At 48.3% G+C, this 26,795-nt stretch overlaps 2 protein-coding genes across 2 annotated transcripts in view; one reads left to right on the top strand and one right to left on the bottom strand.

Moving 5' to 3' along the window:
- LOC122934575 (intron Large complex component GCFC2-like) overlaps window positions 1–4,088 on the top strand; it is a 39,658-nt gene extending 35,570 nt beyond the window's left edge. The window contains exon 18 of the mRNA XM_044290148.1: window positions 3,649–4,088. Within this exon, the coding sequence (XP_044146083.1) occupies window positions 3,649–3,742 (94 nt within the window). The 3' untranslated portion in view covers window positions 3,743–4,088. The remainder of the gene's footprint in view (window positions 1–3,648) is intronic.
- Window positions 4,089–18,491: 14,403 nt separating this feature from the next.
- LOC122934943 (39S ribosomal protein L19, mitochondrial-like) lies at window positions 18,492–24,098 on the bottom strand. Its single transcript, XM_044290619.1, has 6 exons — window positions 24,009–24,098; window positions 23,214–23,322; window positions 22,473–22,591; window positions 21,306–21,440; window positions 20,010–20,188; window positions 18,492–18,828 (listed from the first exon to the last, which is right to left on the bottom strand). Exons 1-6 carry the CDS (start codon window positions 24,085–24,087, stop codon window positions 18,589–18,591), a joined length of 861 nt encoding a protein of 286 aa, XP_044146554.1. The 5' UTR covers window positions 24,088–24,098; the 3' UTR covers window positions 18,492–18,588.
- Between the last annotated feature and the right edge of the window lie 2,697 nt (window positions 24,099–26,795).

Here is a 26,795-nt window from a genome sequence, read left to right as displayed (position 1 = left end):
TTATGTTCTTTGATTAGTTGTGCTACATGGCAGAAGGGCCGTTCCTTGGACCTGGCCGGTGTATGCACCTGTCAGTCCCTTCCCCCTTCCCTGGGGGTTTCATTGTGCTCTGCTGGTAGCTCGTTCTACATGTCAGTGTAGTCTCTCCAGGCTTCCCCTGCCGACTTCTGCATCCTTTCTAACATATGGATGTCTGGGGAAATCCAGGCTGCTGTACTTGCCCCTTCTGGGACAGTGTTATACAGTTGGCTGGTCACTACACTTGAGATGGTTGGTCACCCGTGGCCGAGATGGTTGGTCACCCGTGGCCGATGTTATTTCCTTGGTTTTCGGACTATTGTTGTCCTTAGGTGGTCCGGTTCTTTGGACCTTTATCCTGCTTGGAGTCCCTGAACCCACTCTCTCAGATCATCTAGCTGGCCGCTCACTTCTGGGGAAGCTGCCCATGGCATTTTGGACGCACAGGCTCTGTATAACAGCTGCTTCTTTGGGCCGGGTTGGTCCTTTTTCCTTCCTGGGTCCTTATAGGTTGTTGCCTTCTTGAGATTCTAACCTCTCTTCCCATCCCCCCCAGGTCAAGTACCTGGTACCTAGTTGTTTAGTGCTATGGTTTGAAGTTTACATCGTATGGTCACTTTTGGGGTGGAGTTTTCCCTCGTTTGGAGAACTGTTTCTCCTTAGGCTGTTTTGGAGTCCTCTCCTTCTACTCCAATATCTCTCAGACCAGTGGGTCTCCATTTATATTATATTACCAGGGTATGTGACTGGTTCCTTTTTTTCCCTGTGACTTTATGTGGCCAGGGTTTTCTCTGGTCTTACATTTCACAGCGATTTTATTATGTCTTTCAGAGGCTTGTTCCTCGCCTCCTCTGTATGGGGAGCAGGTCTTTTCTCCTGACCATTACCTAAGACTTCCCTCCTTCGGGGGTTGGCTGTTTTCTATGACAGGAAGATGTTTCCACCTTCTCATAGGGTGTTTCTCTTTCCCCCCTTCCTTGCGGTGAAAGGAGGCTCGCTCCCTTCCCTTTGTTATGATTTCTCTCAAGCGTTTAGCCTCCAGTGCTTCTGTTTCCTCTCTACCCTGGCCCTTACATGTGGTTGGCCACGGACAGGCTGTGTTTTAGTCTGTGATAACTTAGTTTTAGTCTTTAGTTTCCGTCCTTTTTCCAGGCATTTTGTCTCCTGCCAGGCACCCCCATTTTTATTTATTTTTTTGTCTTGTTGGGTCTGTCCTCTTGGGGCTTCTCCTCCTGGAGCTTCCTTATATATGCAGAGCGCTAGGTTGTTTCCAATCCTTCCATTTGCAGAGCGCTAGGTTGCTACCTACAGACGTTGCTGCGCTACTCTCCCGTTTCCTCAGGGGGAGCCCTGGTTCATCTAGATCCTTCCTCGAGCTCTCTAGTGCACTCTTGATTCCCGCGCAGGACATCTGGTCCTGTCCCTTATCCTCTAGCGCTTTATTTTATTCCCACCTTGGGTGGAGCTAGGCGTTTCCCCTTGTTCCTTCTTGCAGGCCTGGTTTCCCAGGCACCTGTCCTTGGGATCCTGACGGTCTCCCATTTTGTCTTTGGAACCATTTCATGCTAAGGCCTCTCCTGGTCCTGTTGGGTCACATGGTTCCTCTGCACCTGTGCACCCTTCTTTTTGCATGAGTTTTCTTTCCCACCCTCGAGGACTGCTTTGGGACGTCCCATGGTACTGTGTCCCCCAATGCCATTAACTAGAAAATTGGATTTTTGTACTTGGCGTAAAATCAGTTTCTCGCTTGATGCATTGGGGGACACAGATCCCACCCTCTGTTTTTACTTGCTCTCCCTGTCACCGGGCTGCGGTTCTCTTTTCCTTTCCCTGTCCAGGACATGTTGGTTCTGCTATTGGTACAAACTGAATAGCCTAGTGCTGTGGAGAGGGTATAGCCCACTTGGGCAGAGCCAACCTTTTTTTGATATCTAGTGCCTCCTAGTGGTAGCTGGGTGTATACCCATGGTACCGTGTCCCCCAATGCATTGACCGAGAAACTGATTTTACGGTAAGTACAAAAATCAAATTTTTTTCACGCAACCCTGGCCCCATAGAAGTGAATGGGGCTTCAGTGAAAAACACATTTCCTCCGGAAGCAAGTCCCAGATGCAAGGCGTTTTTCACTGATTATTGCTAAAAGATGTTGTTTGTAAAACTTCAGATTTTTTTTTCACGCGCATGAAAAACGCATCAAAGCGCATTGCACCCGCACGGAAAAAACTGAACGCCATCGCAGACATAACTGACTGAACTTGCTTGCAAAATGGTGCGAGTTTTACTGAACGCATCCGGAGCCAATCTGTATCGTTCGTGTAAAAGATTAAAAACAGACTGCCAAGTTCAATCAGTTTGTGACGGAAGCCTATAACAAATCATCTGTGTGTGATGAAAACCAGAGGATATGCCATAGAGTTATGATCATTGGGGTCTCAACCAAGCTTAGAAATGAAGGGACAGAGGTCTCCTCCACAGTTTTCCAGGGCGGCAGCAGTCACAGCTTGCAGGGGACTGTAATCCATCCCTATCCAAGTGACGTGGAGCTTCGCTGTGCAGGGAAATCTTGTGAATGGGCTGCAGTGCTTACAAGGGTACGATCACTGGGTTCTGAGACCACGCAGTGTCCTGAGTCCCCATTTAAATTTATCTGACAGGTGTGAGTAGTGTATTGAGGAGCTGAACATAACGGTATATACACCATTACTCACTGCAGTATGTCATCGTGTCTGTCAGTGACTATGTAGATTATTTTTTATTTTATTGATTACACTAAACTTTATTAACATGACAAGATCACCTAGAGACAGGCAGCCATTTTACAAATCACCTACAGACAGCCCAATGAATACAGTGATGTAGTTACTGTAATAACCACAATATAAATTACGGTAGGATTCCACCACTAGTCCTATTTACTTATCTCACGGATGTATGTCATGTTACACTGCTGCTTACTGAATGTCAGGGATCCATATGATGTGAAGAGTGTCACGTGACTGATGCCATGGATACATCACATAGGATTGATACATGAGCTATACCATTCTACTGCATATAGGGATCGACTAACTGATATAAGAAAAGTATGTATGCAGAATTTTAAGTGCATATATATTAGAAAGTTGTATTATTTCCTATTATATAAAAAATAAATAACCATTTAACGTTTTTTTTATTTTCTTCGTTATATGCGTGTAGTACTTGTGTCTACAGATCTTGATTTCAGGGTCATTATATTTGTTTGCATCTCTTCTTCTTGATCTGTATGTTTACTTGTGACTACTGTGCTCGTTGATTGTCACCGCTGCTTACTTAAGCCTCATGCTGATGTCCGTGGAACACGGTCCGTCAGATATTGGACTGGCATTGCAGGAGCGCACGGCGTCATTGGTTGCTATGATCTATACGAGTGTATTACTGTACAGTGGCGGCGGCGTCGTCATCATCGCAGCCAATGACGCCAACCGCTCCTGCACTCAGCAGGATGCCAGTCCGGTATCTCGCGGACCGTGTTCCACGGACGTCTGCATGAGGCTTTATTGTGCAACTTGAGTCATTTGGAACACTTATTAAATCTTCAAAAAATGGCTACTCCACATGTACACTATTAAGTTTTGTCTGTACTTCCAGGAAAAGCATGGAGGTTCTTGTGTCTCTGCTGCTGAAGATAAAAGCTGAGAATCTGGCAGAAGATGTTGTTGCACAGTACAGTATCGCCGTATGACCTGCCGAACAGAGCCGCCCAGCTGTGTCTGTACATCAGCCATCGGACACATTGTCCTCACCTAAGACTGCATTTGGAGTCATACAAATGAACAAACCAACTGATCTGTTTTTTAACCAAAAACTTCAACACCCACGTGAACTGGGCCTTAAGGGGTTATCTGAGATGCATAAAATTTCAGACAGTAGCAGTAAATATCATAAAATATCAACACGAGGTCCTACTTTCCCTGCCAGTGTTTTGTTCTGGCTGCAGCAGTGACATCCAGTACAACTGTCCTTTCCTCCGCACCGCAAAATAGTGCATGCACTGCTTTTTTTTTGCGGTGTGCACCGTCTGATGCAGATCGCGGACCCCATTCAAACAGGTCGGTGCCCGTGCATTGCGGACCGCAACACGGGTACGGTCATGTTCATGAGGCCTTAGGCCTCTTTCACACTTGCGTTGTCCGGATCCGGCGTGTACTCCACTTGCCGGAATTACACGCCGGATCCGGAAAAACGCAAGTGTACTGAAAGCATTTGAAGACGGATCCGTCTTCAAAATGCTTTCAGTGTTACTATGGCACCCAGGACGCTATTAAAGTCCTGGTTGCCATAGTAGGAGCGGGGGAGCGGTATACTTGCCATCCGTGCGGCTCCCGGGGCGCTCCAGAGTGACGTCAGAGCGCCCCATGCGCATGGATGACGTGCCATGCGATCACGTCATCCATGCGCCTGGGGCGCCCTGACGTCACTCTGGAGCGCCCCGGGAGCCGCACGGACGGTAAGTATGCTGCTCCCCGCTACACTTTACCATGGCTGCCGGGACTTTAGCGTCCCGGCAGCCATGGTAACCACTCTAAAAAAGCTAAATGTATCCGGCAATGCGCCGAAACGACGTTTAGCTTAAGGCCGGATCCGGATCAATGCCTTTCAATGGGCATTCATTCCGGATCCGGCCTTGCGGCAAGTCTTCAGTTTTTTGGGCCGGAGCAAAAAGCGCAGCATGCTGCGATATTTTCTCCGGCCCAAAAACGTTCCGGTCCTGAACTGAAGACATCCTGATGCATCCTGAACGGATTTCACTCCATTCAGAATGCATTAGGATAAAACTGACCAGGATTCTTCCGGCATAGAGCCCCGACGACGGAACTCTATGCCGGAAGAAAAGAACGCAAGTGTGAAAGAGCCCTTAGCCGCATCTTGCGCCTCACAGACGACAATCCGTGATGCGGGGTGCACATGGTTTGCGGTCCGCAACACGGGCATGGCCGTCCCACGGTTGGGAGAATGCGGCCTTTTAGTGAGCCCTGGGAGTCCTGCTTCTTCCATTCACTCATAGATAAAGCCTGAGAGGCCTGCGACTGAATGAAAGGACAAGACACAATGAGGCTTATTTATTAGACAGTAAATTATTTCGACATTGCTTTTAGAGGAAATGTCACCTGATCTGGTGTCTGTTTAATTCTAGTTTTGTAAACAAATAAATAATTTTATGTATGTAAATGCATCTCGCCATGGCGCAAGTCTATTACTGATCCACCCAAAAGGGATATTCTGGTCACATCCTGTTAATGGTGAATATTACTGAACTGTGAACACTAAAGGATAAGGGGGTTGTACTGGGCCATGTATGGTTCTGCAGCTCCTCTCTGTTCAGTTGAATGAGACTGAGCTGCACTACCAGGCACGGCCCATGGACGAGAGAGGCGCTGTTTCAGGGAGAAAAAAAACACACACATATTGCTAAATCTGTGTAACATTTCATGTGTTTCTGTCCATATAAATGGATAGGACTGTTTCTTCACATAGAAAGCACAACCATATCCAAAGGCTTTGGAGGGAATTTATTAACCATTTCTTCTTAAGGCAGTTTTAATAAGCTGGCATAAGATACACCTCGTAATAGTCTGTGCACGGGTCATGCGAGACAACCTGGCCCTGTCGATCAAGGAGGAGAGGCCGGCCGAGGAAGCAGGAGGAGCCAGGGTGCGCAGAGTGACTTGGGCCCGCCCTCAGTAACTGCTCATTTGCATATGGATTAAAAGTACTTTTTCTTCAGTATGTAAGATATCATGACTTTCAGTTGAGCTATTCCTACAAGACTCTGGCCCCGGTTTATCTGGGAATTTTCTGGTGGAAAACTCCCTTTTTAACCAGTGTTCATTCTTTTAGTATGAGTCCCCGAAAGCCATTACCTTTTTTTTTTTTTTTTTTTTTTTTTTTTTTTCGTTCGGTTATGTAAATTCTTTTTTGGGTGGTTTTCAGACTTTTTGAAAAAAAAAAAGAAGAGATTTTTGTAAAACTTACCAGTAAAATCTCTTTCTCGCTCTTCATTGGGTGACACAGAGACCATGGGTATAGCTATGTCCTCTAGGAGGCGTTGACACTAGTAAAAGCTGTTAGCGCCTCCCCTGGCAGCTATACCCCCTCCAGCCTGGAGAGAGAGAGCTTCAGTTTGTGAGATGCAGTAGGAGAAGCAAGTAAACCAACGAAAAAACGTGGAACAGCCAAGGCCGAGAACCAAACTAGGTTCCAACCAGCAACAGCCACAACTGTGGCCGAACAACAATACTGGGTGGGTGCTGTGTACCCCAATGAAGAGCGAGAAAGAGATTTTACTGGTAAGTTATACAAAAATCTTGTTTTCTCGCCCATATTCATTGGGGGGACACAGAGACCATGGGACGTCCAAGAGCAGTCCAACAGGGAGGGAAAACCACAGACACATGGAGCAAGCACCCCTGCAGGCAACTAAGAACTGCTGCCTGCAAGACCATGCGACCCAAGGCAGTGCCTGCCGATACATGAGTATGCACCTGGAGAATTTTGTGAATGTGCAAAAGGAGGTCAGTAGCAGTCTTGCACAACTGCGCGGCCGAACCTTGAATCCTCCGATTGACACCAAAGGGGAAAACCCTGCCCCGGGTGCAGTATGCTTCAGCAATTGCAGACGTGCAATTGCCACCCCGTAGGCCGCCTACACCTTGCGAGGATCTTCCGGGATGTGAAAAAAGAGGAGCCTGTACGCTGGAAGGAACTGGAGGCTGGCAAATAAATAGTCAGAGCCCTGACAACGTCCAAATGGTGTAACTCCCGTTCCCTAGGGTGCGGACACAGTGATGGAAAGACAATTTCTTCATTGAAATGGAAATCGGAGACCACCATCGGGAGAAGGAATAAACGGGCCGGAGGATCGCTTATCCCTGTGAAGAACCAGGAAGATTCTCTGCAAGAGAGCACCCCAACCCGGACACCCGCCTGATGGATGTGATAGCCACAAGAAAAAAATACATTCCAGGATCGGGGCCGGAGAGACATCTCCCGCAAGAGTTCAAGGGGGGAATTCCGGAAACGGTAATTGGTCCACCGAAGTCCCCCCGAGCTGAAGAGGCTTGTGGGGAGACTGAGAAGCCGGCTGATAAACTACCAAGAAAAAACGCCTGAATGAGGCATGTCCAACTGCAAGCCAAGGAATCAATACATTGGACAGGTAGAAGAGATGATATAAGAATCACCGGCGGAGAGAAGGTCCGGAAATATCGACCAGACCAAGAAGAGAGAAAAAACTCCTGCCTCGAGGAGGAAGAATAGAAGGGGTGTTCCGTTCCAGGAACGAAACTCCAGCAACGGCGGCGAGTCGCAACAGCACCCCCGCTCTGCCTGGCGTGGTGAGTCTCATAGTCTAGACACGCTCCACTTGTAGAAGAAGCTAAGGCATCTATAGCCGCGGCGTAGTTAAAGTGCAACATCCAAGATGTGTGCTCATTTCCCACGGTAGTGGGAAGGGGCAATGCAATGCTGCAACTGTCCCACCAATGAAAGGGGGTAATGCTGACAGCAAGCACTGCACTCAGTCATAGTGCAAGTACGCCACCATGAAGGGTGGCAATGAATCCAGCAGGAACCGAATCTAAGTAGAGAAAGAACGCCTCTTTCGGAAAGGGCAAGGCATATGGAGAGTCCCGTATCAATACCCCACCTACGTAAGGGGGTAAGACATACAGTAAACACTGAACCAGGGATAATGCCATAGCGCCACCTATGGAAGCTGCTAAGCATACAGTAAGTACTGACCCCAGTGGGAATGCAGTTCCGCCACCTATCAAAAGGGGAACGCCTTCTGCCGGCACTGACAGTTCTAGTGCGGTTAGACCCCGATGGAGGGAGGTAATATCCAAGGGAGTACAGCATCCAGTAGTAGTGTTATACTCCACCCAAGGAAGGGGGTAATGCATACGACAAGTATTGCGGTCTACCTCGGACGCCATCTTGGAAGAACGCACCGGAATCACAGCAGAGACCGAACCACTGATATCCCCCCCCCCCTTCCCCTTCAGACCGAACCTCTCCAGGGAGAAGAGGGTGCGACTGAGTGTGACCCTAGGGAGGAAGGGTGGGGGTGTGGAGGTGACCGAGGAGGAAAATATCCTGCTCTGGCCCATTGTGTGCAGTCTTAAAGGGAACCTGTCACCGGGCTTTTGTGTATAGAGCTGAGGACATGGGTTGCTAGATGGCATCTAGCACATCCGCAATACCCAGTCCCCATAGCTCTGTGTGCTTTTATTGTGTAAACAAACCGATTTGATACATATGCAAATTAACCTGAGATGAGTCCTGTACATGAGATGAGTCAGGGACAGGACTCATCTCAGGTTAATTTGCATATGTATTAAATCGGTTTTTTTTACACAATAAAGGCACACAGAGCTATGGGGACTGGGTATTGCAGATGTGCTAGGGGCGATCTAGCAGCCCATGTCCTCAGCTCTATACACCAAATCCAGGTGACAGGTTCCCTTTAACTCTCAGAATCTTGTCCATGGCAGTCGCAGGCTCGCCGGTGGGAGCTATCAACCAAACTAACTACACGGGGGTGGAATTGGAACTTCTAAAGGTACACTCACCGGATTGCGCAGTCCGTGCTTAACCAACCAAACGACCCCGGAGGGAGATTGGGAAGTCCGGAGATCCACCATTGTAGTGCGCAGGCGTGATAGGGAAAATCCAGAACTTGGATGCCCAACATCAAGTGGGCAGAGGGACAGGAAGGGGTTAATTATATAACATAGAAGCACCTGCACTGAGATAGAATCCTCAGAATAATCTGGTGCTGGCCCTCAGTGTCTGGCCAGAAAGGGTTAAGGTGTCCTGGAGGGGGCGGGCCCAGCGGCTTCTGGGGGCGGGTGGCGGGAAGGATTCGCGCCAGAGCGCACCCCTCACTCCTGTCAGGGAAGTTATTAACCCCCTAAGAGACCTGTCCGCCGGTGCATGTTCCTGGTCTGCAGCGGGGGAGGTCGGGACTATGCATTAGGGACGGAGGAGCGCAGAGGGACCCGAGTCGCATTAACAGGGCATCAGTGCGGGCTGGGCAAAGAAAATCGCGGCCGGAGCACCGACGCGGTGCCGGCTGAACATATGCAGTTAACCCCCCTCTGGAGCGGCCCGACTGTCGTCCGCTCCCGAAGAGGGTTGCAATGAGGTAGGTGCCGCAACAGTAAACGGCGCCAGCAGACTCTGGAGGGTGGAGGGGAGCAGAAGACTCCTGCGCTCCCCTCCCTGCATGTTACGGCGTATTAACCCCCCATGTGCTGATGTCCCTTCTAATGACAAGAGGAGAGAAGGGAAAGACAGGAGGGGTGCTGATGGCCTCAGGCAGACAGGGTGGTACTGGAAATGGTTGCAGGCATAAGTATGCCCCTGATTGTTAATACAAGAGGGAGCGCCAGGAGGGCTAACCCGGCGTCAGCTCCCGAAGGGTAGATGCCGCCTTGTAGGGGAGTGGGAGCACTCCCTGCATGATAATCGGAATTACGTCAGGTCCAAATTCGCGCCAGAATGCATACAGCATACCATTATGGTCCTCCACTCAATCATCAACCAAACGACCTGTGCCGGAGGGGAATACTTCAGGGGTGCTGGAATGGCTGCAGGTGCTGGGCTATGCTGCAGCCCTGTCTGTTCGCAGACTATTGCCACCACGAGGGAGGGGGAGACCAACCCAGAGGGTCAAACATACTCACCTAATCCCGTGCACTCACCTCTCTTCTCTGCCGCCATCTTTACCCCACCTCTGGTCCAGCAGGGTCACCCCTTCAGCTACTGGCACCGTAGTGGCAGGATGCTGGAAAAGGGGGGCTTGGATGGGTGACCCCTTGGCTGGCGGGATGCAGGGGAGCGAGGCTGCCCTGGTCCACATTGTCTTCTGTGGGGGAGGCAGCAGTGCGGGTGACCGGCGCTGGCGCAACTCTACCCCGGGAGAACAGGGAGGCGAGGCGTCCGCTGTTTCCCATCTGAAAAGAAGGAAAAAAATAATAGTCTTGCCTCCTATTGACACTAGAAAAAAAACTGAAGCTCTCTCTCCAGGCTGGAGGGGGTATAGCTGCCGGGGGAGGAGCTAACAGCTTTTACTAGTGTCAACGAGGACATAGCTATACCCGCGGTTCCTGTGTCCCCCAATGAATATGGGCGAGAAAAGTATATTAATATTTGTATTTTTTTTATTTTTATTATATATACCTGGTAAAATGTAAAAACAAGGTTTTTATTGGTAGACTGGCACACTGTATCTGGTAATTAAGGGGAGGACAGGTGATAGTTGAATTAAATGATATTGTACTCCTAATATAGTAAAAAAAAGCAATGTGGATATATACAAAAAGGAGAATATATGAAGAAGATATAGTTAAAAGTATCAAATAAGGTCACAAAAATATAAAATCACAAAAAAAGCACGGTAGTCTGGAGGTTAAAAATGGTGATAGTCAATATGGCCACAGACAGGTTAATAGTCAGTACTCCTATTGGAAGGACTCAGTCGGTCAATTCAGCTGATCAGTAATAAAAGATAAAGCAATAATAAAACAATTGCTATGATGCCCAACAGATATTGTCAAGGATCCAGTAGTGGGCTGGTGTCTTGAGTCACTCCTGTGGCGTCCCACAAGGAGCGAGTACACTGCCTGTTGTTACCTTACTGGTGTCTTCTTGCACACAGCGGATTCAGCGCCTTGCGCCCGGCAGGTTCAGTGTCGGCTCGGTGTCTCACGTGGTATTTTAAGAAAATTCAGCGGGACACGTGATCCTATGAGAAGTCAGCGTAGTAGTGTTTCTTCTGATCGGTTTTGTGCCAGGGAGGCCGCGGTGAATGAATGGGCTGTTTAGTTATGTGGAAACGCTTCCTATAGATCTGTTATATAACGTCCTTTTTATTCTCTGGACAAGCGGGTAGTCATGGGTATCACCAGACGCGTTTCGGAGTCTAGCCTGACTCCTTCAGTGTAAAAATAATTATCGCCTTTCCATAACTGTCATTTTGACATAGGCGATATATAGTTTAGGTTGCCGTGTGTGGGGCTAGAATATGTGGTGACAATTTTTTTTTTTTGTCCCCCGCCTCCATAAGGTCATACAAGACTTTTGGAGGACATTTATCATGACATTTTTATTGCTGATTTCTTCTGTGTTTGGGGCTGACATATTAGGCTTGTTTCCCTTCTGGCTGGACAAAAAAAAAAAAAAAACGTTCGTGCAATGGTTTTTATCTGGCCGAAACTCAGCATTTATACTGGAAATCGGGCGGACTACATTGCAGTCAATGGAGATCCAGTGGTGAAGTAGAGGATCCAGCAGGTTTCTCTGTTCCGGAACATCCTGCCGGATCTGAGAACGGAGATGTGAATGAAGCCTCAGCTCCAGTTCCAAGGGGGATACAGCCCCAGGAGGTTTACAAGGCTCTCACTGCAGAGCTAATCTGGGTCTGCTAAGACCCTGCAGACATCCGGCTGCCATTGATCTCATAATCACTAGGACTGGAGAAGGATGTGCTGGAGGGATGATCAGGAATATAAATGGGGACCGTACGATCAGGTGGTCCCCAAGTGGTAAATAAGCAGAAAGCCTAAGGCTGGATTCACACGTCCTGATATATACCAGTGTATTACTGTACTGCAGCAGGAAGCGCACGGCCTCATAGCAACCAATGACGCTGTGTGCTCCTGCACTCGGAAGAAATCCAGGCCGGTATCACACGGACGTGTGAATCCAGCCTAAAAGTGATGCAAATGTAGATCTGCTCATAACAGGCATAGATACGATTTCATTACTTGTTCAGCTGTGCGCTTTTTTTTTTTTTTTACTACCCCTTAAAAACCAGGCCAATTTTCCAAGAGGCATCTACTGTATGTTTAAAAAGGAGATTTTTGTGAAACTCACCTGTAAAATCTTTTTCTCGTCTTTTCCATTGGGGGACACAGCTCCCACCCATTATTCCTGTTGCAGGAGGGGTCTTTAGTTCAGTTTTTCTGTTTCTGGTTGGACCTTATGGCTTGGTCCGATGGTTTCCATGATTTTTTCTTGCTCCTTCTCCTACTGCTTGTGCAACGCCTGAGTTCCTCCTGGTGGAGTCTGGGGGTATAGCCCGAGGAGGAGGAGCTCTTTCATTTGCATAGTGTCCCTCCTACTAATACCTCTAAGCTATACCCATGGTCTGTGTCCCCCAATGGAAAAGACGAGAAAAAGATTTTACAGGTGAGTTTCACAAAAATCTCCTTTTCTCGTGCTTTTTTCCATTGGGGGACACAGACCATGGGACGTCCAAAAGCAGTCCATGGGGTGGGAAAAAATACCAGCACCGCCAGGAGGAACGCCCCAACGGTCAAACAGGAACCACAGCCTGCAAAACCCTGCGGCCAAAGCCGCATCAGCCGAAGCCAGTGAATGCAACTGACAAAAATTTGCAAAGGTATGCAAGGACGACCAGGTGGCCGCCGTACACAGCTGAGACGCAGAGGCACGACTGCGTCTTGCCCAGGAAGCCCCCTCCGCCCCAATGGAGAGAACGGCAATTCTAGCCGGGGGAACTCCACCACAAGCGTGACAAGCCGCGGAAATAGCCAAGCAGATCCAGAGCGCCAAGAACGGCGGACGGAAGCAGTAGCCGCGAGACACACCTCCAGGACCCGTACAACATCCAGGGAATGCAGAGTGCATTCCTTGGGGTTAGCCGGAGAAGGACAAAAGGAAGGCAGGACAAGATCCTCATCAAGGCGGAAGGGAGAGACCACCCTGGGCAAAAAGAAGGGGACTGGACGGAGCACAACTTAATCCTGGTGGAAAACCAGAAAGGCTCCTGACAGGAAAGAGCGGCCAGCTCCGACACCAGTCTGACTTAAAAGCTCGTGATGGGACGTGAACTCACAGCCACTGCATAATAGCCCAGAACTTTAATCACTACGCTATGTAGCTGTATCAGAAGCTATGGTCACAAGGAAGTCCAGATGAGAACAGTCAGAGAGACCCTCCTCAAAGGCTCGAAGGGGGCCGACTGCAGAGCGCGCAGAACCAAATTGAGATCCCAAGGAGACAAAGGGGGAACATACGGGGAACCGAATGCGCCACCGCCGAAGAAAGGTCACCACCGGACCCTTAAGAGCAAGGGACCTCTGACGGCCCGCGCCGAAACCTGACCTTACAGGGAACTAAGCGACAGTCCCTGCACAAGCCCAGACTGAAGAAAAGACAGTACCATCAAGATGGAAAACCGAAGGGGAGGGAACCCCGAACCCTCAAAAAAGGATAGGAAGGCCATCCAGGTACGATAGTAAATCCGGGAGGAAGAAGACTTCCCCGGACTGATCATGGTCCTAACCACTGAATCCGAGAACCCCATCTTTATCAGGATGGCGGTTTCAACAGTCACTGCCGGTAAACGAAGAGACCGCAAATTCCGGTGGAAGAACGGGCCCTGAGACAGTAGGTCCTGTCCGTCGGGAAGAGGCCATGGGGCGTCCGCCAGCAACCGAGCCACGTCCGAAAAAACCACGCGCGGCGAGGCCACTCTGGGGTGATGAGAACGGTCGGAGTCCCTTCCGCCTCGAACTGGCGTAGACCCTTTGGTAGGAGAGGAAAACAGAGGAGGCTGAAGTCCTGCCACGGAGACACCTGCGCATCCATCCGTACGCCTCCGGATCTCGGGCGCGAGCCAGGACCACTGGGATCTTGTTGTTGAACCCGGACGCCATTAAGTCCACATCCGGACGGTCCCATCTGTGGCAGATTTCCTCGAACCCTTCTGGATGCAGAGACCACCCGCTTGGATCCACCGTGTTGTGGCTTAGAAAGTCCGCTGTCCAGTTGTCCACTCCTGGAATGCAAACTGCTGACAACACCGGAACGTGCGTCTCCGCCCACGTCAGAATTCTCTTCACCTCCTGCATCACCATCCGGCTGCGGGTCCCGCCCTGATGGTCGATATAGGCCACGCGGCATTGCCCGTTTGAACCCGCACTGGGAGGCCCGCAAGGAGAGAGGTCCAATAGGAGAGAGAGAGCGGAAAAAATCGCCCTCAGTTCCAGAAAGTTGATTGGAAGGCGAGACTCTGCCGCCGACCAAATTCCTTGAACCGTGCGAGACTGGAAAACGCCCCCCCCAACCCAGGATGCTGGCATCGGTGGCGGCGATCGTCCAGGAGAATGCGAGAAAGGAACTCCCCGACCTCAGGTTCTTTGGGAACAGCCACCAAGGGAGAGCTGCCCGAACCCGCTGAAAGGTAAAGGATCTCCTGTTGCGCCAGGCGAGTGTGAAACTGGGCATATGGAAGGCCTCGAAAGAGGCTACCATAAGACCCAGGACCTGCAAGTATTCCCGAATGGAGAGGCACGGGGAGCGCAGCAGATGCGACACTGCCCCCTGGACCTGGGAGGACTTGAAGGCTGGTAGAATACTTAGGCAGCCGAGGTGTCCAAAATCACCCTCCGGAAGGAGAGCCTCTGGGACGGGAAGAGGCAGGAGTTTGGGAAAGTTACCAGCCAGCCGAACCGTTCCAGGGTCTGAACAGTGATCCGGACGCTGTCCGTGGTCTGCGGTAGAGAGGGGGGCCTCTATCCGGATATCGTCCCGATAGGGCAGCAAAGGAATGCCCCTGGTACGAAGAAGCGCCATGAGCGGTCCAGGACCGTGGCAAGGACCCGCGGGGTGGTCGCCAACCCGAAGGAAGGGCGACAAACTGACAGTGTCGACCCATAATGGCGAAGCGCAGGAATCGATGGTGGGATTCCGCAATCGGGACATGTGATAGGCCTAGGAGCAGCAGGGCGGGCTGACTGGGCCCTCTAGTGCCGGGAAGGCTGGTGCAAAGGAAGGGCTCTTTGCGGGCGACCTGAGACCCCCGGCGGAGGAAGCAGGCGACGGCCTACCAGATGAGAAACGGCAAAAGGCATGCAGAGATGAACTCGTCCAGCTGATCCCCATAAGGTCTGGAAACCCCAAAGGGGAGATTAGCAAGGGAACGCTTGGTGGAGGCGTCAGCATCCCACACCTTCAATCAAATCTCTTCGCGCTGAGTGACAGAGATGGCCAACCTGCGGGCAAAGAGGGAAACAATGTCCCTAGAAGCTTCGCAAAGAATCTTAGAAGCCTGAGACATCTGGAGAACCAACTCCAGTGTGTTAGTAGCCGCATCTCGTACCGCCAGTTCCTGGTGGTGGTGTTGTAACCACACCGAGAGAGCACTGGCTACCCCTGCTGAGTGAAAGGTAGGTCACAGGGACGCGCTGCCAGCGAAAAAAGGACCTGGAAGAGAGTCTATGCGTCTGTCTACAGCATCCTGGAAAGAGGAACTGACTAAGACAGGAAGGGCCACATAATTGGCTAATCCGGCCACCGGAGGATCCACCTTAGGGGGAGGAGACACCTCTCCTCGCCGTCAGCAGGGAAAGGAAAGTATATTCATGCGCTGGGTGGTCGAGAACCTTATTAAGACCACCCCAGGCCCTGGACATGACCGCGGAAAAATCCCTCATGGACCGGGAACATGGTAGTCTCCGACTGCCTGGACGGAAAAAGGGGGAACTCCTGACCAGTGGAAGGAGGAGAATCCCCTTGGAGAATAAAGGTGTCTCGGACAGTCACCACTAAGTCAGCCACCCTGGTGGAGAGCTTAGGCGAGGGGTCCCGCTCCATGACCTAATCAGAGCCGGAAATTCTCCTTCAGACTTGCGCTCCCTAAGGGAGGGGAGAGTCGCCCGAACGCGCCTCTAGACGAGGGGGGGGGGGGGGGGGGGAGAGCCAGAGCCATCCGAGGAGGGATGCTGCTGCTCACGCTCCCTGTTAGTAGTCGGGCGTCTTCTGTGGAAAACCACTTAGAGAGGTGGTTGGCGTCACAGGATTTGAAAATGCCCTATAGTCCAAAAAGGACCTGGCTCGTCCGAGCCGGATAATTCTCCTTCGGATTACTCTCCCTAGGGAGGGGGAAGAGCAGTCCGCAAGCGCCACCGGCGAGGTGAGGGGGGTGGAGAGACGGAGACATCCGAGGTGGGATGCTGCCGCTCACGCTGCCTCTTCGTAGTCAGTCACCCACTGTGGGGACCACTGAGAGAGATGGAGTCGTTAGCGCCACAGGATTAAAGGACATGGTTGCCTTGGCGACTAAGACCAATTTAGCGGCCGCGCTGGACATGGCAGATGCCCAAGCGGGGACCGCAGGCCCCCAGGGACGTGGAGGAGGGGTGGAGGAGGGGGGTAAGGCAGGGATGCAGGTAATACTTATCTGCTCCTGCAGAACTTCTCCTGCAGAACTTCTCCCTCGACTCCAGGACCAGCAGGGATGCACCTCATCAGGCTTCTGACTCCTTGTCCAGGAGTGCAGTGTTCTGGTGGAGGGTGGCAGCAGGAGACCCAGTAGCTGGTGGGATACCGGAGCTGCAGGTCGAGCCCGGATCCACTTGTCTTCTTTGGGGGGCAATGGAGGCAGCCAGGCAGCGTCCAAGGACGGCAGCGGGCATTCCACGGGGGACCAGGAAGGCGCCATGCCGACCTGTGTCCCCATCTAGAATAATATAAACAATTTTTGAAGGCTGAAAGGGGCTTTGAACTCAGAAAGCCTGGACATGGGGCAGCAGCAGCAGTACCACTGAGCTACCAGCTTGCCTGGCACAAAACGGAGTAGAGTGATGAGGAGCTGCACGGCCATGAGCAAACAGAGTCTCCGGTGTAAGGAGAGTCAGAGCGGCATGCCGAGGCTCCGCCTCCCCGAACGCGTCATTATGGCGCGAAAAAAGCGCGCGAAAAATAAGCGCGCGCGAAAAATAGCGCGCTGCGAAAATATGCGCGAAAATAAGCGCACGCGCGAAAATAAGCGCACGCGCGCGGAAATAAGCGCGCGCGTGATTTAAACAAACACCACGTGGAGGAGCGGCCTGCCGGCGGGCGCTGAGGGAGCGCAGCAGCCAAGGCCCGACGAGAGAAGCGCTGAAGCCCACAGTTTAAGGGGGAAGAGATGCCAGTACTCCAGTGCCAAAATGAAGAAAGTGCCCCATCAGGATCCTTCTTCAAGTTCACCCAGGTAGCCACAGACAAATAGACACAGAGGGAGGGGGAGGGATTGGGCAACACTTATCTGCTCAGCATGCTCCCTCGATGTCCAGACCAGCAGGGATGCGCCTCTTCAGACTTCTGACTCCAATCCAGGAGAACAGTGCTCTGGAGGAGGGTAGGCAGCAGGCGTCCCAGCAGCTGGTGGGATGCCGGAGCTAACAGGTCGAGCCCGGATCCACTTATCTTCTTGGGGGGAAATGGAGGCAGCCAGGCAACGTCCCAAAGACGGCGGCGGGCACTCCACGGGGGACCAGGAAGGCGCCATGCCGACCTGTGTCCCCATCTAGAATAAAAATAACAAAAAGGAGTAGAATCAGAGAGTGTCAACCTCCTTCACCAGACACTAAGCAAAGACTGAGTTCCTCCTGGTGGAGTCTGGGGGTATAGCCCGAGGAGGAGGAGCTCTTTCATTTGCATAGTGTCCCTCCTACTAATACCTCTAAGCTATACCCATGGTCTGTGTCCCCCAATGGAAAAAAGCACGAGAAATAAGAGATGCTCAAATTTCATATTTTGAAATTTGTTTACTTGTAAAAAAATTGCGTTTTGGATTCCATTACCACGGACCATGACGCCTTTAGAGGCATTCAGTCATAAGTCTATGGGCTGCATAACGGAAATAGGATGGATCCGTTATGCAGGCCAAAGACTTCTATTATGACGGAATAAATAACGGAATGCCTCTAAAGGCATCATGGTCCGTGGTAATGAATCGCATATTAATTTCATAAGCGGAAATGACTAGACAACCTTATTCTTCGGGTCAGCATGAGTACAGCGATACCTTTTGATCACTTTATTCTTTGTGACCACAAAGCAGCAAATAGTCCGTTATATTTATTTCATTACAGCGTTCACTTCGCACGATAAATGTTTTATTTTAGTAGTTTGGACATTTTGAGACAAATACTATTGCAGGCTTGCTATGGCAGAGCTGGGAGCCTTCACAAAGCCCCAGGCTGCCATAGTATCTATTTGGATTGCTCTTCCATGATGGGGGTTGTGACTGGAGAACTGGCGAGCCTGCTCCCTCTAAGCTCTCAGATGGCATGGGCGCTATTGTCACAGGGGGTTAAATGACCAGGATTAGGGTCATCTCTTCCCAGTTATTGAACCTGGGTGGCAGCCGTCTTACACAGCCGACACCCACCGTGTATGGAGCCGGCTCAGCTCGTGAAGCTGCTCCATACATCCTTACACGCAAACAACGTAGTTACATCATTTTGCATCGAGGCTAATAGAGTGGGCACAAATCACTCCAATTATCTCCTTAGACTGGTGTACGATACAGCAGCCTGAGTAGTCGTGGGCTAAGGTGTTAGAACATAGAATGTTACATTACACCCTGATTAAAGGGTTTGCATCAAGAAATAAGACTAGGGGATAAACAATCATTACAGTGGTGATCCCGAATGAATGGAGCACGTCTGTATAAACCATTTATTCACATGATACATATAATAATCTCCACGCCATGTCGAACCCTGCTCTTCAGCTGGTTCTGCCATCAGGCTGTGATAGTTTTTGGCTGATTTCCTCTAATATCGCCTTTTCTATTTTGCTGGTGTCGTATTCCTTCAACATGTCAAACTTGTCCCACGGCCTGGCCGACTTCTTGGCTCTCTCCTTGTGCTTCTCCAGAAGATAGTAATCGAAGTTGATCCCTTTAATGTTGTGTTTTTCCTGTTCCCAACGTTTGGACCAAGGTCGTGGCCTCATCTTCACTTGCATCTTAAGGAGGACGAAGTAAAGACCCAACATTAGACTTGTTAATGAACCTACTCATATTAGAAGATTGTTTAAAGGGGTTGTAAAAAAAAAAAAAAAAAATATATAGGGTGTGGGTGTTAACCACAGCCAATCACAGGCCTTGGTGTCAGGCTTCCCCTGCGTCTTGACAAATGGTTGCAAGGGAAGCCTGACACCATTACAGCCTGTGATTGGCTGCGGAGATGTCAAACCAGATGTTGACATCTCGGGAGCCAAGGAGCAGGTAAGTCATCCCCGCAGAATGGGGGCTTGCTGGAAATTGGATGCTGGAATATACCTTCTTCTTTCAGAACCACAGCAAAGTGAGTGAGATTTGACAAATCTCATGTAATATACACTATTTGTATATTTGCAAAGAGTGAGATCGGGCAAAACTGCAACAAAATCTACAAGTAACAGGTGTGGAAATGCGGAGAAATCCATACACAGAAACTCTGTTTGGCGTTTGTAAACCCCCATCCATGTGCAGGTAGCCTTAAAGGGGTTGTCTCACTTCAGCCAATAGCATTTATTATAGACAGGAAGTTAATACAAGGCCCTTACTAATGTATTGTGATTCTCCATATTGCCTCCTCTGCTGGCTTCATTCATTTTTCCATCACATTATACACTGCTCGTTTCCATGGTTATGACCACCCTGCAATCCAGCAGCAGTGGTCGTGCTTGTACACTAAAGGAAAAAGCACCAGCCTATGTGAGCTCCCACCAGAGAGTCCGGTGCTTTTTTCTATAGCGTGCAAGCACGACCACCTCTGATGGATTGCAGGGTGGTCATAACCATGGAAACGAGCCGTGTATAATGAAATGGAAAATGAATCCAGCCAGCAAAGGAAGCAACATGGACAATCACAGTACATTAGTAAGAGCCTTGTATTAGAACCTCCTTTAAGAAGTTGGTATTTATGCTATTCTCCAAGATATAGAAATCAGCTCTCGCACATCATAACTTTAGCAATAATAAGTATTTGCGTCCAACTGCTGGTTATTGCCATTGGTCAGATATTGATGACCTAGCCTGGGGATAGGCCATCAATATATGAATCCTGGAAAGCCCTCTAATGGGAACCCATCACAAAGATCGCATCCTATGTGAGTACGCACACGGTGACAGTACCTATGAGCGCTCAGGTACAGTTGCTCACCTGGTTCAATGGAACTTCTGAGTTGTGGGAAATGATTGGCTTCATATTAACATCGAAAGTGCTGTATTCGGGGAGGGCGTCCCGCAGGTAGAATAACTTGTCATCCACTCTCTTTTCCAGCTTCAAGACTTGGATGTCTTGGATGAGAGGGTTGTACAACTCGTACCTTATTTCTACTCCTACAGAACAAGCACAGATCTGTGAGGATAATTTATGTAGCTGTAACATTAATATTTGTGGGTGTGAACAAAGACTGCCTTTCTCCCCCCCCCCCCCTCTGCAAAGGGAGTGAATAAAAGTGATGCCCTGTCTGCAGTGTGACTGCTGGGACACTTATATTGTATGTGTAGGACTACAAGTCCCAGCTGGACAGTACAATGACATTGCTGATATACACAGGATCTTCCCCCTACCTCTTCTTGTGCAATGCTCTGCAGACACTTCCTCACAGACAGCAGAAGAGTACAGAGGAGAGGACTCCTCTGGTCTCTGTCAGCTCAGTGCTTGCAGGGTGAGGAGGGAGAGAAGATCTGTGCACAGCATTCATCTCCTCACTGCCTGGAGAAGAGGAAACCCTGTAGCTGCTCAGTACATGAGGCAGAGCCTCCAACCCTGAGTCTGTGCTGCTGATAGTAGAAGGGGTTAATCTTTGCGGACGAATCCAGTGGGAGGAGAGACACAGGGCAGACAGCTTGGTCAGCAGATTGGGCAGTGCAGAGGGTGTGGCCAGCAGATCAGGCCGTGCAGGGGGTGTGGCTTGTCTCTCCAACCAGCACAGCCCACAGTGACGTTTCATGCACACAGGCAGAGCCGCTCCTCCTGCTCCCTCAGGCTTGTGCACAGAACATCAGAGCAGAGAGAGAAGCTGACATCACAGGTCACGTGACCCTCAGCTAACTAGGAGAACGGGGCCACTGGGGATGACATAAATAATAATTTCCCCCCCCCCCCCCCCACACTCTGTTTTTATGCTATTCTTGTACATTTTACATATTCTATTTTATGTCCATGATTATTAGGAAATGTTCATTGACCTCTATGGGAGAGTGTTGTGGGCATGCTCTGTGGCGTGTGCAGAGGCCGCCGTACAGGGAATGGGGAGTAGATAACATGTTACATCACCTATTGTCAATGGTTGATCCTAAGATATCTATATAGAGGTATTATCTGGCATTGTAATCCCGCCTGTCAAGAAAATCAGGGGACTGATTTCCACAGAAACAGAATGAATACTTGCTTCCTATTTAAGTGTAGAAGTACAAATGAGAACCTAAAAAGATTGCGATCACTACCAACCTTGTCCGTCAATAATATTTCGCAGCAAAAAGGTGGCTCCCAGGCCGCGCCCAGATCTGTGTATGCAGATTCCTACAAATCTGCTGCTCTTTCCGTTTGCATGACGTTCTGCCACCGTAACGGCAAGAATGCTGCCTATTGATGGTAGACAAAAGTGATTACTATCATTATCTATATAACTTCATTAAAAGGGGTGGTCTCTCCTCAGCAAGTGGCATTTATCATGTAGAGGAAGTTACTACAAGGCACTTACTAATGTATTGTGATTCTCCATATTGCCTCCTTTGCTGAGGTGGATTCATTTTTCCATCACATTATACACTGCTCGTTTCCATGGTTACAGACCACCCTGCAATCCATCAGTGATGGTCGTGCTTGCACACTACAGGGAAAGCACCAGCTTATGTGCGCTCCCATGGTCCTAGCCACCAATTAGAGCGGTGATTTCTCCTATAGTGTGCAAGCACGGCCACCACTGTTGGATTGCAGGGTGGTCGTAACCATGGAAACACGGCGAGTATAATTTGATGGAAAAATGAATCCAGACAGCAAAGGAAGCAATATGGATAATAATAAAACATTAGTAAGTGTCTTGTATTAACTTTCTCTACATGATAAATGCTACCACTTCCACTGGGACCCCCACCAATCGTGAGAACAAGGGCCCCCCCTGAAAAGAACAGAGCTCCATTTATTTCTATGGGAATTCCAGAGATAGGTGAGCACTGTACTCGTATATGTCCGGAACTCCATAGAAATGAAAGGAGTGGCCACAAGCATGGTTCTATTTAGGGGAGCTGCAGGGGGTACGGGGCCCCTGTTCTCGTGATCAGTGGGGGTCCCAGCACGATGCTAGAGCGGCCCGTCCCCGCCTGCCATTGGCTACCCCCCCTGACATCGGATGATGAGAAGAAGCAGCGGCGGCGGTGCGAGGACCAGGAGCAACACGGAGAGCCAGGTAAGTAGAATCAGTGTGAGGGGCCCGGGCATATGGGGGGGCATTTCCAGGCTCAGATACAGTCCAGGGCATTAATGGATGGTTTAGATGTCTCTGGGCCGTAGCCTGGCACAATCAGGGCAAACCGACCTCTCCGTGCCCAGAGGTGAAGCTTCCCCCATCTAACATACTGGCAATCTGAAATCTTAGTCATCTAACGTTTCCCGCACCTACGTAGAACTCGGGAATGTTCAGGACTTTTCTCCTCTCGATCATCTCTTGTCTTTCCACATAGTACGTCAGAGGGTTTTTCCTGCTTCGAGGGGGTATGAATTCTGGGCTCAGAAACCTGCAAGAAGTAAAAATGTGGAAGTGTATATTAAAAAGTGCGGAATTATATTGCATTCGCCACACGCCGGATTACAGAAGCAGCCATGCTGGCCGGGGCCCCACAGGAGTGCAACACATTGCCCGAAGATGCTCTGTGGTTCTAAAAGGCATCTTACTCCAGCGCGCATCTTACTAAGGCTACTTTCACACTTGCGGCAGAGTGATCCGGCAGGCAGTTCCGTCGCTGGAACTGCCTGCCGGATCCAGCAAAACGTATGCCAACTGATGGCATTAGTAACACTGATCGGGATCCTGATCAATGTGTAAACAAGGGCTGTTTGTTTACATTTAGACACTGCAAGGCGGAGGCTTTCACCTAGCAGTGATCCCAGTGACATCAACGGCTCTAATGGGCGGTCTTTAGACAATCAATATCAGACTGGTCAGGGTCTGACTCCCAGCAGCCCCAAGGACCATCTGACAACCGCCAGAGGCTCTAGGAGTCAGACCTCCCACTGATCCGATACGGACCACCTATCCTAAGGACAGGTCATCAATGGTAAAGTAACTGAAAATCCCTTTAAATATCCCCTTCCCACAAGTTATGTTGGGGGTTGTAAACCTCCCTACCGTACACTCACCTTTTCTGGGATTCCTGTGACGCTCTCTTATCTATAATTAATGGTTTAACAGGCGGCTTGAAAGCTGTAGGCTCGCCATCGCTAAGGAGTCTGGCAGGGGTCAAAATTCCTGTAAGGAGGAGAGAAGTGACGATAACAGATAAAAAACGTACAGGGAGGATACACCAGAAGCGCTGCATTCAGCTCACTCTCAGGGGCTCTCCTCTACGGGGACTACCCCCTTCAGGGTATGTTCACAAAATGCGGACATGCTGCAGATCTTCCCGACATAGAATTTCCGCAAAAAAAAAACAAAAAAAAAAAAACGTAGTAGCGCCAACGTGGATGTGATTATAGCAACTGTAAATCCGCAGCCAGACCAGAAGTGTGTGCTCACATTGCGGACTTTCATAGTCGATTTTACTCTGCAGAGCGGAGGGCGAATTACACGACAAATCGGCAGAAAACCTGATGCGGAAACTCCTCCTTGTAGGGTGTTCACATGGAAGGGTACGGGACATGGACCCACACGGCCAGAGCGGACATGGCACAGGGCTCCCACTGCCAGTAATGGGACCATAGAAATTAGGAATCAGGATAGAATTTGGGCTAAAATCCGAATGGAAAAATCCACTGTGTGAACAGACCCCAAGGAGAAAAAGTGCTGTATTCACCGGCTATAACTTGTGTTATGACAGCACTGATTACATATATATTACACACACAATACACATATGAAGCAGTGCTCCGTATTTCCCGGTACAGAATTACACATGACATCCACGTCCACTCGCCCCCGAGCATCCCTGGGCTCACCTGCCCGGTACCGGACGAGAAGCAATGACCTCCCGCACAGCGCCATGTTTGTCCCATGCGACTGTCTAACAGAGAGCATGCGCAGTAAAGGGCGCCGCGACTTCTACGGAGTGACGCAGAGGTCAAAATCGTCAGAGAAGCGCAGCGATAAATGTGCTGTAGGTTTTACACCATTACTTCGGCTTCGGTTGCGTCGAAATGTATCATGTGACGTCTATGAGGAAGTGTGTGTGCATATGTGTATGTAATATATCGTGTGTATGTGCATATATGTATATAATATATCGTGTGTATGTGCATATATGTATATAATATATAGTGTGTGTATATGTATGTAATATATAGTGTGTGCATATATGTATGTAATATATAGTGTGTGCATATATGTATATAATATATAGTGTGTGCATATATGTATGTAATATATAGTGTGTGCATATATGTATATAATATATAGTGTGTGTGTGCATATATGTATATAATATATAGTGTATGTGCATATATGTATATAATATATCGTGTGTGTATATATGTATATAATATATAGTGTGTGTGTTCATATATGTATGTAATATATAGTGTGTGCATATATGTATGTAATATATAGTGTGTGCATATATGTATGTAATATATAGTGTGTGCATATATGTATGTAATATATCATGTGTATGTGCATATATGTATATAATATATCGTGTGTATGTGCATATATGTATATAATATATAGTGTATCTGCATATATGTATATAATATATCGTGTGTGCATATATGTATGTAATATATAGTGTGTGCATATATGTATGTAATATATCATGTGTATGTGCATATATGTATATAATATATCGTGTGTATGTGCATATATGTATATAATATATAGTGTATCTGCATATATGTATATAATATATCGTGTGTGCATATATGTATGTAATATATAGTGTGTGCATATATGTATGTAATATATAGTGTGTGCATATATGTATATAATATATCGTGTTTGCATAGATGTATATAATATATCGTGTGTGCATATATGTATGTAATATATAGTGTGTGCATATATGTATGTAATATATAGTGTGTGCATATATGTATATAATATATCGTGTTTGCATAGATGTATATAATATATCGTGTGTGCATATATGTATGTAATATATAGTGTGTGCATATATGTATGTAATATATAGTGTGTGCATATATGTATGTAATATATCGTGTGTGCATATATGTATGTAATATATAGTGTGTGCATATATGTATGTAATATATCGTGTGTATGTGCATATATGTATGTAATATATAGTGTGTGCATATATGTATGTAATATATAGTGTGTGCATATATGTATGTAATATATAGTGTGTGCATATATGTATGTAATATATCGTGTGTATGTGCATATGTATATAATATATCGTGTTTGCATATATGTATATAATATATTGTGTGTGCATATATGTATGTAATATATAGTGTGTGCATATATGTATGTAATATATCGTGTGTATGTGCATATATGTATGTAATATATAGTGTGTGCATATATGTATGTAATATATAGTGTGTGCATATATGTATGTAATATATAGTGTGTGCATATATGTATGTAATATATAGTGTGTGCATATATGTATGTAATATATAGTGTGTGCATATATGTATGTAATATATAGTGTGTGCATATATGTATGTAATATATAGTGTGTGCATATATGTATATAATATATAGTGTGTGCATATATGTATATAATATATAGTGTGAATGCGCATATATGCAAATTGCAGCCCCCAATGTACGGCCAAACAACTGTCGTGTGAATGAACCCTAAGGCCTCTTTCACACGAGTGTGTCCGGATGCGTTGCGGCAAACCCGCGCAAGTAGGTATGCAATTGCAGTCAGTTTTGCACACGCTTGATAAAAAACCGACTGTGGTACCCAGACTCGGACTTCTTCACAGAAGTTCAGGTTTGGGTTCAAGGTTGTGTAGATTGTATTATATTCCCTTATAACATGGTTATAAGGGAAAATAAGAGCATTCTGAATACAGAATGCATAGTACAATAGGGCTGGAAGGGGTTAAAAATAAAAAATAAATTTAACACATGGTCCATCACATGAACTTTTACCACGCTGATGGATCGTGTGATGGACCATGTGATGAGCGTAGTGACGTCATCAAAGGTCCTATTCCTCACAGAACAAGACAGAAGAGATGCCGGCTGCGCGAACAAGTGGATTAAGGTGAGTTAAATAATTTATATTTTTTTAACCCCTCCAGCGCTATTGTACTATGCAGTCTGTATTCAGAATGCTATTATTTTCCCTTATAACCATGTTATAAGGGGAAATAATACAATCTACACAACAACTAACCCAAACCTGAACTTCTGTGAAGAAGTTTGGGTCTGGGTACCACATTCAGTTTTTTATCATGTGTTTTTTATCACGCGCGTGCAAAACGCATTGCACCCGCGCGATAAAAACTGAACAACGGAACGCAATCGCAGTCAAAACTGACTGCAATTGCGTACCTACTCGCGCGGGTTTGCCGCAACGCATCCGGACCTTATCCAGACCTTATCCGGACACGCTTGTGTGAAAGAGGCCTAAGACCTCATGCACATGAACGCATTTTGTTTCCGTGTCCGTTCCGTTTTTTTTGCGGATAGGATGCAGACCCATTTATTTCTATGGGTTCGCAAATGTGGACAGCACACCGTGTGCTATCTGCATCCGTATGTCCGTTCCGCAAAAAAATGTAACATGTCCTATTCTTGTCAGTTTT

Source organism: Bufo gargarizans, chromosome 4, assembly GCF_014858855.1.
Source record: "Bufo gargarizans isolate SCDJY-AF-19 chromosome 4, ASM1485885v1, whole genome shotgun sequence".
In the NCBI taxonomy this organism is placed as follows: domain Eukaryota; kingdom Metazoa; phylum Chordata; class Amphibia; order Anura; family Bufonidae; genus Bufo; species Bufo gargarizans.
The sequence above is the reverse complement of the archived record's forward strand: the minus strand, read 5'-3'. Positions and strand labels throughout refer to the sequence as shown.

Bases quoted from the DNA above. Each gene is read 5' to 3' on its own strand.
- LOC122934943 (XM_044290619.1), bottom strand. From the start codon at position 24,087: ATGCTCTCTGTTAGACAGTCGCATGGGACAAACATGGCGCTGTGCGGG. The intron at 21,441-22,472 runs GTGCGGGAAACG...TACCATCAATAG, and splicing joins CATTCCCGAGTTCTACGTAG to GCAGCATTCTTGCCGTTACG. The intron at 20,189-21,305 runs GTTGGTAGTGAT...CTTGTTCTGTAG, and splicing joins AAATATTATTGACGGACAAG to GAGTAGAAATAAGGTACGAG.